Source organism: Carlito syrichta, unplaced genomic scaffold (assembly GCF_000164805.1).
Source record: "Carlito syrichta isolate Samal-C Ts95f unplaced genomic scaffold, Tarsius_syrichta-2.0.1 Scaffold302094, whole genome shotgun sequence".
Classification (NCBI taxonomy): Eukaryota; Metazoa; Chordata; class Mammalia; order Primates; family Tarsiidae; genus Carlito; species Carlito syrichta.
In genome coordinates, this window is record NW_007246190.1 from 335690 (window position 1) to 352745 (window position 17056).

The window sequence follows — 17056 nt, forward strand, 5'->3', positions numbered from 1 at the left end:
AAGACAACACAAAAGATTAAAGGTTACTGTCTTGCATAGGGACTTTTACAGGAAGGATAGAAATGTCATCTCTAGTAACATTCTGATGAGTTGCAAAGATTTTCCAGATTCATCCGGGTATTGCCTGTTTTTAGGACAGTATGACTTTCCCTCACCATACCCAGCATACAGTCACAAAGAGGATTCACATAGAGAAGAGCACTTGTAAGAGAAGCAAGCGTTTAAGGGCATGCTACCATTTATAAGAGCCACACACACATGTGCATACACACACACACTGTAATTCTGAGTGAATAAAGTGCTATTTTATTCAAAGGTCTTAGGACACTATTTACAGCCAGGTGGTTGCCAGAGAGCATAATTATAAGGGCTACATGAACTTCCCCCTACTATGAAGCTTTAATTGAAAAAGGGAGAAGACCTGCTCAAAAACATTCTCTCTAGTTTATTTTTCTTTTCTCTTTCCCTTCCTCCCTCCCTGCCACTTTGGCTTTGTTTATTCATTTCTACGCTAACAGAAATGGCATAGGAGACCTTGCTTGAGTAGTTGAAGGGATCTTGTTCCTCCTGTTTAAGAAATTTGTTTTGAGGCTGAGGTGAGTGGATTGCCTGAGCCCGCGGATTCGAGACCCGCCTGGGCAGCGAGACCTCATCTCTACAATAAATCAAAAAATCAGCTGGGCATGGTAGTGCATGCCTGTAATTCTGGCTACTCGGAAGGCTGAGGCGGAAGGATCGCCGGAGCCCAGCAGGTCGAGGCTGCGGTGGCCGGGAGCAGCCACTGCACTCCAGTCTGGGCGACAGAGTGAGACTCCCACTCAAAAAAAAAAAAAAAAAAAAGAAATTTGTTTGGAATATTGGCACTTCTTCCTGGTCATATAGAAATGTTTGTAAGGGAATTTGCTATATCTCCCTACAAACACCCTAAAAGACATCCAGGTAGAACACAGACTGAATAGCTGGGAAAGAAGCAAACTGAGAGATGAGGCCTGAGTAGATTCTGGGTGGTCTGGGGTGGTCTGTGTGACAATGTCTTTTCATATCCCATATGAAAATGAGGACTATGACCATTTCTCTGTTCCTGGCATAGGTAAATAATTCTTTATGACTTCCTTGTTGTTTCAAAAGCAATAAAATTTAATACATTTATGAAAATTTAATACAATAAAAATTGCCTACAGCAATAAAAATAGCCCTAGCTTTTTCCTAATTTTATTGAGGGTTTATAGTTTGGATTTGCTACTGAACAACAAAGGATGTGTGCCTTGTGGTAGTAACTAGAATCCTTGTAATATGAATAACCCCCAAATTACACTCTCTTTTATACAAGGAGTTGACAACCTTTTTCTGTAATAAAAGATAGTAAATATTTTTGACTTTGGGGGCCACATATGGTCTCTGTTGCAACGACTTCACTCTGCCATGATAGGGCAAAAGCAGCCATAGACAATATGCAAGTGAATGCATGTGACCATGTCCCAATAAAACTTTATGTAGTACACTGATATTTGATTGTCATATAATTTTCGTGAGTCACACAATGATATTTTTCTTTTGCTTTTTTCCCCCTACCATTAAAAAAATGCAAAAAAAAAAAAAAATCCTTAGCTGGAGAGCTATAGAAAGGCAGGTGGTAGACCAGATCTGGCCTGTAGGCCATTGTGCTGACCCCTGTTCAATATTTTTAAAACCCAAACAAGACATCCATGGCTGATAGCTATTTGAAAGATTAGACTGAACTTTGTACTTTGTACTATATTTAAAAATAATCACCTAGATGACCAAAATGGCTGAATCCCAATCTCTATATTCTGCCTCAAGCACTCTGAAAGCTTTATCCTGAGTAAATGTTTGAGGATCTTTGACATTTCAAGACAGGAAGACCTGGGCATAAAAATGCAATAATAAAACTATTAGAGAGGCATAAGAAATCAACACTGAGGGTTCTGTTCATTGCTTCAACACAATATTGAAAATATGCATGTGTATACCTGTCTAGAGAAAGAGAAAGGCTGGAGAATGACTCCTGCCAGCCAATTGGTTCTGAGAAGTCCTGCAAATGTGTCCTCATTTGTGGACTAGGCACCCAAGGCTAAAGGAAGCTAAGTGATCAAAAGAGGCAGAAATATCACTCTTACTTGGCACAGATCTCTGAACATATTGTAGCAAGTGAAATGTACTCCCTAAAGCAAGTTTTAGATATATTCTTTGAATTTACACAAGCACATTCAGCATACCATAAATCTCAAATGCCACTTAATTTTAGCATATACATAGAAGAGTAATTCAACCTTATTAAGAATTACTTTTGCAATTAATCGACATCTTATTAAACTATATTTACTTGCCAACAACAGATTATATTTTTTAAAACTCCTAAAATCCTAATGTAATGGACTATTTTTCAAGGGTAACTGAATTATTTTGTTGCTTACATGTGTGCAAATACACTGTGATTTTTGTAAAATTGATATGCCTTATATCCATTTGGTTGTCTCTATACTACCCTTGTGAAATTATTCTGATCCCAATCTATGTCACCTCCCCCCCTCCTTTTTTTTTTTTTGGTCAAAATGATTATGGTACATTGGGCACCAGCAGGTAAATGCACACACAATTTGGGAAACATTGTTACTATATACTACAAAACAGAATTCACAGCAATAGGTGATTTTAAGCAATTTACTGAGTTTGATTTTTTTGGAAATAAAACGAAGACATTAGCAAAAACAGTAATCTTGAATATTCAGGTGGATGCTTGAAAATGAAACTTTTCTTTTTTCCTCTATTTGAGAAATCTGTAAAGAATGAATATGTATTACTCTCATCTTAGATGTTTCAAATCATTATTTATTATTTTTTTTTATGCACTGAACTCTAGGGAAACTTTCCTCCTTGCCTTTTCTAATTCTGATCAACTGAGATAATTCCGAAAACTAAACTTTATTTTTTGTGGTATCATAAAGATGTTATATACTACACAGATAACATGGCCTAATCTCTTAATTTTAGAAATTGCTTTAGATTCATCCTATATCATCAACTCATTTGCCTTAAGTCCTATAGACTCAATGACTTCATCTTTTCCTTTGGAACTCTGAGTACAGATAAAACTTCATACTACAAGGACAAGTCAATTAAAGCTTTAAGACAGATATATACAGTTATCCATGCAAATTCATTGACTGCTAATGGTTTATTAAATTAAATTTTGTTTTGTTGAGCTTAGATGCTTTGTATACACCTGAGTGTATACAAAGGGAACTTGTTTTATTACCATAACTAATTTAATCTTTCAGAAACTTCTCTATACCTCTTCCCTAACCCCAATTAAAATCTTGTGTTTTATGTGGACGCCACGGCAGAATCCTTACCATATCAATTTCACTTGCTAGACACAGGCTAACTTGTAATGGTGTATATGTGTTAAAACTACATTTTTATATAGAGCCTCAGTTTTAAAAATACATCTCCATAGTAATCACCTTATTAAACTAATACAAAAACTTAAGTTACATTTGAGGATTTTTGGAAATAATTTTTTGTGCTTTCTGTTTTCTTTTGGTTGGGGGGATATAAGAGGTGGTGAAGAACTGAGGGAGTCATGATAAACTTATGCCACATAGGATCTTTCTAAACTACTGCAAAGCAGGAATGATTTTATGAAAAGGAAAAGTGGCTAGAGAATCCACCCTTTCTTCAGTACAGTGAAAGCATTCAGGTCTTCCAGAATCCCTGCAGTATTCAAATACAAATGTCTTCAGGACTTGTACATCTAAGTCCTCCATCAGTTAACAAAGAGATTAGATAACAGTAATGGAGAAGATGGCTCAGGGCTGAGGTTCTGTCTTAGCCCTGGGGAAGTGCACTGAAGCGCTACCAAGGGCACCTTGTACTCACAGCTGGTGTCCCGGGAGCTCAGGGTACTTAGTCTGTCAGACTGCATGTGGCCTACAAGAGACTCCCTTTCATTCTAAATTCCAGATAACAAAGCTTTTATTTGAACTACTCAGAGCACTGCTACCAGAAGGGTGATCTACCTATCTGCAAATTGTAAACTCTTCCTGTGACTGCTTGTGAGAATGGATTTCACACTAAAATGTAGTAAGGAATTGCATTTGAGCTGCAGCCCAAGATCCTTAGCAAAGAAGACTCCTTGTACCAGGTACACACATAATTTCATCCAGAATTTGGGCTTTCACTTAACATTTTCAAATAGAAGGGAACACTTGCACCTGTAACATGAGGGCAGCAAGTTTATTTGTTTATAGTCTAGAAAGTATTGCCATTTACATCTAACTCATACTTTTTTAAAGCTGCTAAAAAGTATATTTTAAAAAAGATTTTTGAGTCGTTCTTCTGTATAAAAAGTGAAAACTAAGGTAAGCTGCTTATAATATATTAGGAAACATCATTATAAAATCAGTGCATAATCCTACGGTATAGCACCAAACAGGGAATTGAAACATAGTCATAATGAAAAAAATATTAATATCTCTGCTATCATCCGAATTGTTTCATTTAGTGAAAGCCTCTTATGTGACCAAAACTAACTCACCATATGGTTCTTTAAATGCAAATCAAAGAGAAGAGCCATTTATCCTCAACAGCAGTAATTGGACACACCATAAACATTTGGGTCATCTATCAAGCTTTCATCCTAAAATTTCTCCCTCACTGGGTAGTCAACAAACAGCAGAGCAACCTTCAGGATACAGCTACCCAGTACACAAGAAAAAAGGGCTATAATATAACCAACTCCCTGTTGCCCCCCAGTATATTCCAGTGAGAGGAAGTTGGCAGGAGAACCCAAGACAAAAGGACACAGGCAACCAAAAACATGCTGAGTTCCAGTATGCCTGACCCTAAGAGTGGAGTATGAATTATTTTAGGCCACTTAATTTGGCAAAAACATTTCCCTCATCATTATCCTCTTGCCTGTTTCATTATCTGGTTTTTGAAAGGAAGTAGCAAGGATTCTTCCTTCTTTGGAATATATATGACAGTCCTGGAACCTCAAGGACCGCCTGCAAATTGCCGAATGAGAACAGAGCCAGTTGCAATCCCTGTTTTCATTCTCCAATTTCACTCCTGACAGGATAAGCCTATGACAATTTCTCAACTTGAGAAATATAAAGACAATAAAACCTCACAAATAATTGAAAAGAAATAGTTAATCACTTAAAGGACACTCTAATAAATTAGATAAAACTGTTCCTATAATTTTACTTCCTCAAATTACAAAAAACATTCTTATTCAGACATACCAACATTGTCAGCTTTTTCAGTACTATTTGCAACTGTGTTGGCAAGCTTGATTATTTGGGCTATAAGGGGATTTGGTGTGTCTACCTTTTCTGAAAACTCAATTAGCTTAAAGAAAGGAAACCTATTCCTTCAAAGATCAGCACACATTCACCCACTGCCTAGAAGAAATGTAATACCCCTTGTTACCATCCCCTGGAGCTCACAGTGGGAATATAACTTTAGTTCTCTTGGAGGAACATAAAAAGCTTCTTTTCCATATTGCCTTTAGGATGGACACCTGCCACTTACAAACCATATACAGCTTGTTCACGGCTAAGCGTGTCCCCGGGCTGTCTGTTTTCAGCTTCATATTAGCGAGCAGTTTCATGAGTCATTGATTTTGGCAGAATGAAGCCCAAACAGTCACCACTTTGCTGTATTGAGTTCCTCTGGCTTCACTGTAAGGGCTTTTAAAATTTCAGAACGTGCATAAGTCCACTGGGCTAGAACCAGAAAATATGATTTGGGCTTCATCGTATTTTGCCTCCAAGGATCTAGGTAATGCTACCACCCTCTGCATTCTACCTAGAAGAATCATGAGGATTGTTTTTTGGAAATGCTAGCCTCATACCCATTTTTATTATTTAAAAGTTAGGGTGTGTTTTCTAGCCTCTAGCTTATAGAACCTAGGAAGCTTAGTTTGGTGTGATCACAGTAAATGCCAAAACACAGGAATAAAAATATCTAGTATCAGTGGCCACCAAGTAACCACTCTTAGGGGTTGACCTGTGAAACAGGCATTCTATATGCATCCTGTACTCTTCTTCTTCCTCTTTCTTTTCCTCCCTTCTTCCTTCACCCCAAAGACACCTGGCTCTGAGACTAGTCCACCTCCAGTGAATTCTTAACAATTACTCAGAAATAGATTTATTTGCTGCCTTTGGACCTTCCTCCATCCTCTCCCACTGACCTCTGACCATTTCACTGTTCCTTTGCATCCAATTAAGAGGATGGACAGAGGAAATGAAAAAGATAGGACCTCAACATGAGAAGATTGTTTCTCATTAAAGGTCCTATTAAAAGATTTCATGGAAATCAAGTTGTTATAGCACTGCTTATCAGCCATGGGGTTTGAGGAATTCATTTGTTTGCAATTTTTATGCCATCGCCTCAAAATCCTCATATCTGAAATAGTTTGATGTTTAACTAGCTGACCAATAAGAAATATGTTTCCCTGACAGTGCTTACAAATTTTCAAACATGTATACAATTGCAGAGGGCCTTGGGAAAAACTGTTAATAAGATGCAATTTATCTGCTACTTTCCATTTTGAAATTCTTTCTTCCGTTTTGGCTGTCTCCCCTCTACCCATCCGCCCATATCTCATGCATCTGTTCCCATAGCAACTTGGTCAAGCTGGCTGTGTTTTCACAAGGGTTTCTAGAATATGAAAATTAGGAGGCCTTATAGAAGAATGATTTAATAATAGAACTTCAGGTACTGTCAAAGACCTGAGGGGAAAGACAGAAATCTTCCATGGCATAAGCCATGTAACCTGTTTTAGGACCCACATTCAAAATCTCTCATTGCTTATCCATATCAATGCTATTAATTAGGAGACAAGGTTTTATGGTCAAGAATACTACCCTATAAAAGAGTTCATATCATATACTTAAGAAATATTTATTGAATTTCACCTAAGTAGATGGTCCTATCTCTGTATGTTTAACTGTAATTAAAAAATAAAAAGTCCTAGAAGGCTGACGTGAGAGGATTGTTGGAGCCTAGGAGTTTGAGGCTGTAGTGAGCTATGATTGAGTCACTGCACTCCAGCCTGAGTGACAGACAGGGCAAGACCCTGTCATTAAAAGGAATTTTTAAAAATTATAATAAATATACAAAGTGCTATGGAAGTATAGATTGGGAGAAATACTTTTGCCTCAAGCACGTCTAACTCTACCTACAAACTCAGTTTTGTATTTTATTTCTTGATCCTACCTACCTACCAAACCCTTGTCAAGAATGCTGAAATGGAGAGTTATTGCAGCTGAATTTACAGAATAAATGTGCATTCTCAACTTATGAACTCTGAGTAATAGATTGCTCACAGGTTCTGTAATTGTAACTGTTATGTATGGCTATGTGTCTTATGTAGCGTGATCCACATGCTAGGTAAGTTGCAAGGCCACCTGTTTTGCCAGTCTTACACAGCACACATCACTGACATTTCTTACACTCTCATTGGCTTTCAGATTTATATCCCTGTCTTTTCCTTATTCAGATCTAAGTAGAAACTTGATTGGCAAAAAATCAGAATATCATCTGATGACATTTGCATTTACCAAAAGAAGGGTAAGAAACATTTTCACTGGCAATAAAATAAAAGCAAATGTTTTCCTCCACCTCCTTTGGGGACTCTTCCTTTGTGATTTGAGAGCTGTTGCTTTACTAGTTTTTTAACACTTTTGGAAATTGGAAGGAGGAAAACAGGTAAAAGTGCTGTCACGTGATCAAGGCAGGTAAATTCTCTGAATAGAATGACTGTGTTCATCCTTCTGCTGTGATCCCACAGTTGATAAAATCCCATGCTACAGAATGATTTTCTTACCCAATAATATTGGCATATATATAATTTTGGATTTGTATTTTTTAACATACATTTATTATTGCTTCCATACTACATTACATGGAACCATAAGAGAGCAATAACAGCGATTTGGAATTACATAATAGAAAGCTGTGATGGATTACATCTGAAACATCCCTTCTTCTTTGGTACAGTAATAAAAACATAAAAGGAACTTGATGATTTTTGTGAAACGAGAATGAGAATTAACTAACAGAGTACAGGGTGGTTGTCCCACTTTGCTTCTCTGAATATCTAGTTGGGCATCTCTGTTACAACTACCAGCCTGAGGAAAAGGACCCTAACCTACCCTGAAGAGGTATGGCTATGGAGCTGAATGAGAAGCCTCAGCTCCAGGTATTATCTTGATGGACTGTATGGTCCACAAACTATGGACTGTAGGCTAAATGTGAATCATCTGTTTTTGTAAATTTACTAAACTGCATAATGAACATTTGTATATCTAACCTTTGTATACCATAATGAACACTTGTATACCTAACATTTGTATACCATAATGAACATTTGTATACCTGAATTGTGCCCCACATCTTTAAAGTAAAATTTAAAAAAGAAAAGTTTACTAAAACACAGGCATGCCTACTTGTTTACATACTTTCTCTGGCTACTTTCCTGCAACAGCATCAGAGTTGAGTAGTTGCAATAGATCTCATATGGCCTAAGCTCTTTCCTATCTGTTCCTTTACAGAAAAAAAAAAAGTTTGTTGGCCCCCAGCCTAAATTATTTTTACTCCATAGTTAGACTACTTGTAGAGAGTGTAGCCAGAGTATACAGAGGAAGACAGGAAGTGCCACTCCTTGAAATTGAAAATGTTAACCTTATTAAAGACAGAAGTAGATTACATGTATTTGTGCTATGCTAATTTGCTATTAATTGTGAAAATATCAAAGGGAAAAACTATCATTATTTGAAAATCCATATATTCTGGCCACTAGGTTAGAAATCTTTCATAAAATAGGTTTTATGAATTATTATTATTATTAATTTATTTTTTAATGTAGGCTTTCCTGGAGATGGGATCTTAGAGAAAAACAAAAACAAGCAAGCCAACAGGCATACCAAACACTCAGGTTTATGATGGAGATCCTGGAGGGGACAGCATGCTCTGGGGCAGAGTCACTGACTGCTCATTAGTGCCCAGACACAAAAGGTTGTTAAACTCAGACTCCCAGTTTGAAATGCATTTTCCCTACTGTGCAAGGACAGAAACTGATGGTTTTGGAGGCACTTGCTACAGACTTGCTACACTTGCTACAATCTGTAAAGGGAGAGTAAAATGAAACATGGCAGGAATAGGTACACACTCACTCAGCAAATTAATGACAGCATCCATGGATACATAGGTATTTTGTGGCAATTATTTTTTTTTAAATGGTGACTTAAAAATCATAAACTTTCATAGCCAGAATGAATTAGAGACTTAACATGATTTGAATTCTATGAATTATATCCTAGAAAAAGAAACATAGGAAGGATTTAGGTAGATTGGTAGTAGTAGAGAAAGCAGTGCTGCCATGTAGATCTTCTAAGTCCCTGCTCAATGGTCTCTCTCTCTCTTTTTTTTTTAACCCAAATTATGCTTTCTGGGTTAGTTTTTCATTTTTGTCCCCACGTTGATCAGAAAGTGAACTTAACATAGTAATGGTTCTCACTGATTATATACAAGACATCTCATCCTTTGTCAAAGTTGCTGGGAAATATTCAACCTAATTCTTTTCCCTGTACCATTCATACATTTTTGTGTCCTTTCATTTTCAATATATGCCTATTTGAGAATGTGTCTATTCTTTTTGGGCTTGCCTGTCTCTGTAAATTCAGTTTTCTCTTGCAGAAATGCCTTATGTCTTGACTTGCCTCCCTGAGCCTGACTGCTTTCTAGTTGGGCCCTTCGTTCTTGGATTCTGGATCCCTTTTGAAATAAGGAGCAGCACTCCATCCTTTCTTGGCAGACATCTAACCTTCCTTTCAGAGAAGAAAGAGTCAGGTAAGATGTCTGTGAAAATAAAGAACAAAAATTGAAAATGACAGAGCAAGCCAAACAGTAAGAAAATAAAGCTTTGCCTCAAAAGAAAAAAAATTAGTACTAAAGGAAAGGGAAATAAATGGTCCTGGCAAAACTTGTTCTCTTTTCTATTCATTTTGGGCATGCAGGGGGGTTAGAGAGAGAGGAGATGTCATTTGTCAATGCTTCTCCTGGCTAGTTATCCCTCAAACTCTGCCCAAACCTGCTTGCCCCATCAGCACTGCTCTGGATAACCTCACCTCTGCCTTGCTCATCTAAAATAATAAAGACGATTAGAAATCTCTATTCCACTCCCAACTCAACTACAGTGATGGTACGGTAATGAGCAGTGTCCGTTTTAGCAGCATCCTCATTCATGGTGCCTTGGTAAGTTTCTGCTTCTAAAATGCCCTCTGGCTTTAGATCAGAGAGTTATCCTCAAATTTTCTATTTTTGTATCCAGGCACTCAGTTTTCCAGGTTAAGATTGTCCCCATCAAGGATTAAATAATGTCTAAGGTCACAAGACAGTAGGAAGGCGGTGTGAAACATTTGATTCTTTGTTTCTGTGTCACTGGCTTAAGACAGTACTCTGATCACTCACAAACAGCAAGATGACACAATCTAAGCCAACATTTGGGTGACCCAAGTAACAAACCTGGAGATGGTACCAGAACCAAAGCAGAGATTTCTTATAATGTCCCCAAAGACAGAATTGGGTAGCAGAAAATGCCACACACAGCCATATGCTTGTTCTTTTCCCAAGTACTTAGTGGGGCCACAGGTGAAATATGACCAAAGGAATTCATAAAGATATCAGGTCCCAGAAACCACATGGTTACACTTAGCCCACTTTATTTTTCAAAGTTGTCTTAGTAAAATTATCCTTCAGAAGCTGCCCCAATTACCTGTTGATGCTGTTTTTCTGCGCTAACATCTGCCAGTCCTTGCCTTTGGCATTGGGGGTATCAAATGTAGCACAAATCCGCTGTCTGATGGAGTAGGGAATTTTGAAGGCTTTGGGGCCAGTTTGTGCAGGGAAAGTGCTGTCCTCTTGTGCAAAAAAAGTGATGGTTTCTCTTTCACTCTATAAACAAGATAAAAAAGCATGGTAAGATCCAACTGAAAGTATTAATGACCAACACTTTTATTTTTAAAGAAAATCTATGTTAACACACATGCAAAAAAAAAAAAGCCTGCCTATTTTGATGGACTCTATAAAGTACACTGATATGTCTCCCTTTCTTCTAAGATAGTAAAGAACTTCTCTAGTAGCCTAATAGATTGTGTACTGGGGATTTACAACAGCATCTTCTACTCAGGGGAGTCACAATCACCAGTTTCTAACATCCAAAGAGCTGTCAGGTAAGAGCAGAATTGGACTTTTTTTTCCTTCCCCCTCTCAGGGATAGATATAGAATCAGTAGGAAGAAGCTACAAAATGACAGATTTCAATTCAGAATAAGGAATGACTCTTTGATCATCTTAAATGACCAATGATGAATGACCTGATTAAGAGAGCTGGCTGGGAAGTGCCATGTCAGAAAACCTGCAAGCATGTGATTGTATGTTGATTATTATAAAGTTCATTCCCCCCTCATCCTTAATGTTGAGTTATTTTATAGTGAATATTTTGGTTTTGTTTCAGAATTAAATTACTTTGGTAAAACAGAGCCAGCCGTGAGTCAGAGATGACATATAGACTAAACAGTGTAGTGGTATAGCCCAGAAGGCTACCCTGCTTCTGATTTAAAGCTGTCTACTGAAGATCTCTTATTTCCATACATCACAGCAATTCAATTATTATATCCAACATGTCATGACATAGAAATTTGCCAGACTGCAGTGGTTGCTAATAAGTTTATGTGGACTAATAGAGTGTTAAGGACTTAAAAATATCTGATTGTATCATTTCCATGATTGTAATAAAAAACAAAAGGGATTCTGCTGATGTGATTAAGGTTCCTAATCAGTTGGCATTGAATCAGTTATGAGAGAGATTTTCTTAGGTGGACCTGACCTAATCAAGTGGTCCTTAAAAGAGAGAAGAGATAGCTCTCATCTGGAGGCATGTCTTCTGCTGGCCAAGAAAGCAAGCAGTCATGTTGTGAACCTCCTATGGAGGGTGTTGTATGGCTGGGACCTACAGGCAACCTCTAGGGGCTGAAAGTGACCTTTGGCCAATAGCCAGTAAGAACATGGGACTTGAGTCCTATAGCTGCAAAGAATTAAATGGTGCTAACAACATGAATAAGCTTAGAAAAGAACTCTGAGCTCCAGATGAGAACATGCTCTGGCCAGCACCTTGATTTTAGCCTTGTGAGATCCTGATCAGAGAGCCCAGTTGTACCATGCTTGCTCTTTTGACCTACAAAAACTGCTAAATTTGTGGAAATCTGTTATGCAGCAAAATTAACATAATACAAGGAGTAAAGTATAAGGTCTAAGATCTAAAGGATATCTCTCCAAGAAAAAGAAGTCTCATGGTCAAAACATTTTAGAAGTACTGTGTTGTATATCCTCTTTTGGAAACTCAAAGTACATGTTATATTACACATATACTATGTACAGGTTTCAGTCCTCTTCCTGGAATATTATAGAACAATGCTCATTAAAACTCTTCTAGTATTTGAGATTAGCAGAGTCTAATAGAAAAGCATGGATTTTAGAATTATAAAGACCCACTTTGGAGTAAGATTCAATACTTCCTAGCTCAATTATCTTGGATGCTATATTACCTCTCTCAGTCTCAGTTTCCTTATCAGGTTTTTTGGGGGGTTTTCTTTTGTATTTTTGTAGATTACACAGAGGTTATAAAACTTGGAAACGAAATCAGCTGGGCGTGGCAGCGCATGCCTGTAATTCCGGCTACTTGAAAGGCTGAGGTGGAAGGATCGCCAGAGCCCAGCAGGTCGAGGCTGCGGTGGCCGGGAGCGGCCACTGCACTCCAGTCTGGGTGACAGAGTGAGACTCCAACTCAAAAAAAAAACTTGGAAACATTCATCCAGATAACTTGTGACATAGGTGAAACTAAAATTCTGATATCTTAATAACCAGTACTTATTTCACTACAACAGTACTTATTTTACTATGTTACCTTTCTTCAAGACAAGCACTAAAAAATCCACAGAGTCTGGTGACTAAAGGAAATGTTCTCTGAGTCACATTAGCTTTATACTTCAGGAATTTATAGTAGGAAAGACTTCATGGAGAAGGTGTTTGAGTTGGTGTTGAAAGGTAGGCATTAACTGAACAGAATCGGATAGATAGGTGGTTATTCCAGACAGAGTGGACAATTCTGTTCTATTGAATGGTTATAAAATAAACCAACTCAGCTTCTTACTGCTTAAAATAGGTTACAAGATAGATACATCATTTTTATCATGGTTTGTAAAATTTATTCTAGCCTCTAAAAATGCAAATCAAGTAGGAATAATTTCCTCGCATATTTTCTGACTCACGTGTATGGAAGAAACTAGAAGAAAAATTAACAAATTCTATACAAGTTAACACAGTAGCTGTCATTGTAAAGTGACACCAAAAGGTGTTAACCCCAGCAAAGATAGCTTGCCAATGAAACTGAAAACACTGCAAATGTTCATGCCAAAGGATCCCAAGGGACCAGATTGGCTTCTAAAAGCCTTCATGGTACCTGCAAATTATTGACCAAGCTCTTGTTTCCTGTTGGCATTTTAAAAACCATCTTGATGCATGATGTCCTCAGAAAAAGCTGGATGAAGTGGTCTTATTTGAAGGTGAATAAAGCGTTATGAGACTAAATATAAAAACAAGTAATTTTTCAATTATTACACTTTAATAACTAGGCCTCCATTTCCCTCTTAAAGTTTCAAAATTTAAATATTTTCATGCATAAGGATGACACTTTATATAACATTTATGATGCATTCTAACAGACACCTGGGCCAAGTAATAAGGATCCTGTAGATACATCACATTTTCTGATTGTTTAAATTAAATATGCAGGGGAACAGTAGATTTTCATGCTCTGCACATCTGAGATAAGCGGCTGGTACCTGGTTAGCTTAGGGAGTTGTAAATCAATGAGAAATTCCAAATATTCTGTCTCTGTTGTAACAGACAAATTATCCCCCAACTTCTACCACTTTTGGAAGAAAGATAAGAGAACTGCTTGAAGGGAAAATTTTAACATGCGAGATTCCCATTTAGGTTATTTCTACTGAAGAAAAAAAAAAGACTCTTTAATAATATTACATTAATAAGGAATGATGAAATAAATTACTTGAGATTCTACTTCTCTTCAATATTTGCAAAACTGTTTTACTCTGGTCTACAATTTTAGAAGGGATACTGTTACTTTACAGTATCAATAGGGAATGATTATCAGTTAATTCATTAGGGTTAAATTTAAGGGGAACCAACCTGTTTCGAAAGATTGACACGATAGTGGCCACTCTAAAGAGCAAAAAAGATATATTATCTTGGTCACTGAAATAATTTTTAAGTGAGGGTGACATGAGGAATTTATTTATTTGAAAAATTATTTGGATAAGAGCATAAAGGGATATCATAGATGTGATATTGGATATAAAGAATCAAATGCCTTCAATGAGGATAATTATTTCATTGATTTAGACTTAAAATCAATATTTAAGATCTATAGCTTAGCTGGGTTCAGTGGCTCAGCCTGTAATCCCGCGCCTTTGGGAGGCTGAGGTGAGTGGATTGCCTGAGCCTGCGAGTTCGAGACCCACCTGGGCAGCGAGACCTCATCTATACAATAAATCAAAAATTCAGCCTGGCATGGTAGCGCATGCCTGTAATTCCAGCTACTTGGAAGGCTGAGGTGGAAGGATCGCTGGAGCCCAGCAGGTCGAGGCTGCAGTGGCCGGGAGTGGCCACTGCACTCCAGTCTGGGTGACAGAATGAGACTCCAACTCAAAAAAAAAAAAAAAAAAGATTTATAGCTTAATATTATATATCTTATATTACAGCATTAATAACAAAATCATTCAAGCTGTATATCTTGAATATTGATTATATATCAAATATTGATTTTGTACATATTAAATATTGCATATATCATATATTGATTTATATATATTACATATTGATTTTATGTATTAAAATATTGATTTGTATATCTTAAATACTGATCTTATATATCTTAAAAATTAATTTAATATAGATCTTAAATATTGATTTTTAAGTAACAAAATCAATGCAATGATCATCCTCATTGAAGGCATTTAGTTCTTTATGTGCAGAATCACATCTATCATATCTCTTTGTGCCTCTTATCTAACTGGTTTTACAAATAAATACAATCCTTTATATCACCCTCACACTTAAGACTATATCTCTCTTACACCTCTTAATACATATGTATATATAGATCTTATACCTCTCATGGTTCCACTGTTAAATTCAGAAAATAGTGACACTAAGAGAATTCATTCAAGCATTCAAGTAAGATAAGGAGTGGGACCTCTGAGCTTAAGTATGCATATAGGACTCTTGGGTGGGTGGATAGAAGGAGGGATATTGAAAAAAAAAAGAAAAAGTTAGACAAATAAAAAGTTAAAAAAGGAAAACTTCTCAAAGGCATATACTGGAAGATTCAAAAGTTTAAGTTCTATATGGTTGCTATTGAGTTTAATCAACAAAACCCTGATTCCTAACTTATTAAGCCATGTGAATGTAGCCTTTTTTAGCCTAATGCCCGTGAAATATGATGGATGTACTTTAAAAACTGATCTATTATTCCTACCTCACTGACTGATCTAGACCCATGTCTAGAATGTACCCTACCTCCTCCCCAGGGAATCTTAATTTCTCAGCCCTTTCTGTATCTTCACTTTTGCTGGAACCAAAAAAGCAAGTCACTTTTTGGAGAAAAGAGGATAGTGTGTATTCATCAGCTATATCACCAGATGTATGCTTTTTCCAGGAGTCAGGCAATTCCAGGGTTGGAAAAACTTCAAGAAATAATTAAATCAAGACATCCATTTGTAGGTAAATGGATGTATAGGATATCTATTCTGTTCTTGAAGAGCTATAGAATGAATATTTGTATATAACACAGATGATTATATACTAACTTTACTTATTCTGAAGAACTTCTCAATTTTCATATACATTCATGTACTTGAAGACAAAATTGCTGGCGCTGTGATGTTTCTCAAAAGCACCTGAGCCCCCAGAGGGAAGGCTTATATTATGGACAAAGTCCACAGTTAAGGCTAATACACTGGACCACCCTGACTGGGATGTGGAAGTAGTTAGTGTAGTATGGTAGTCAGACTTTGATCTTGAAATCAGGTCTCTCAGTTGGGACTCTGGTTCCCCCATGATCTTAGACAAAAGGGTTCACATCTTTGAGACTTTTACATCATGTAAAAATGGTGGTGGCAATAATACTTAATTCACAGAGTTGGGATGGCTGTATGACAAATATGAAAGCAAATGAAGCCAGGCTCGGTGGCTCAGCCTGTAATCCCGCGCCTTTGGGAGGCTGAGGTGAGTGGATTGCCTGAGCCCGCGGGTTCGAGACCCGCCTGGGCAGGCGAGACCTCATCTCTACAATAAATAAAAAAAAATTAGCCGGGCGTGATAGCGTGCGCCCGGTTCCAGCTACTTGAAAGGCTACTTGAAAGTAGTTCCAGCTACTTGAAAGGCTGAGGCGGAAGGATCGCCGGAGCCCAGCAGGTCGAGGTTGCGGTGGCCGGGAGTGGCCACTGCACTCCAGTCTGGGCGACAGTGAGACTCCAAATCAAAAAAAAAAAAAAAAAAAAAAAAAAAGAAAGCAAATGAAATGGTACCTGAAATATAGTGGCTTTCAAAAGTTATTAGTCTTCTTCTGACATAGAAAATGAGAACAAATTATATTTGTCTAAGAAATACAGTTTATTACAACATGATGGAGACGTACTAGGCAAAATTCAGTGGTAATGCTTGAAGCAATTAATAAAGTGATCCTTGACAGGATCAAGGGTTACAATGCTTCTTAAATGAAGTAACCCTCAAATTGGATGACTGTAGCCTAACAATGAATATCTAAATATTATACTGATACTTGCCTCCTTTTACAAGAAATATTTCAAAGTGACTGTAAGCTTGAGAAGCATTAGAAATTGTAAAGGATGGGCTTGTGTTTAGTAGTTAATTTTCCTTCTGTGCAC

The 17056-nt window shown here is 37.2% G+C and overlaps 1 protein-coding gene across 1 annotated transcript in view; it reads right to left on the minus strand.

The window, feature by feature from the left end:
- The window catches only part of UNC5D (unc-5 netrin receptor D), a 240857-nt gene that overhangs the window by 2481 nt on the left and 221320 nt on the right, over positions 1-17056 (minus strand). Inside the window, exon 14 of the mRNA XM_021711370.1 lies at positions 10805-10983. Coding sequence (XP_021567045.1) covers positions 10805-10983 — 179 coding nt within the window. The remainder of the gene's footprint in view (positions 1-10804; positions 10984-17056) is intronic.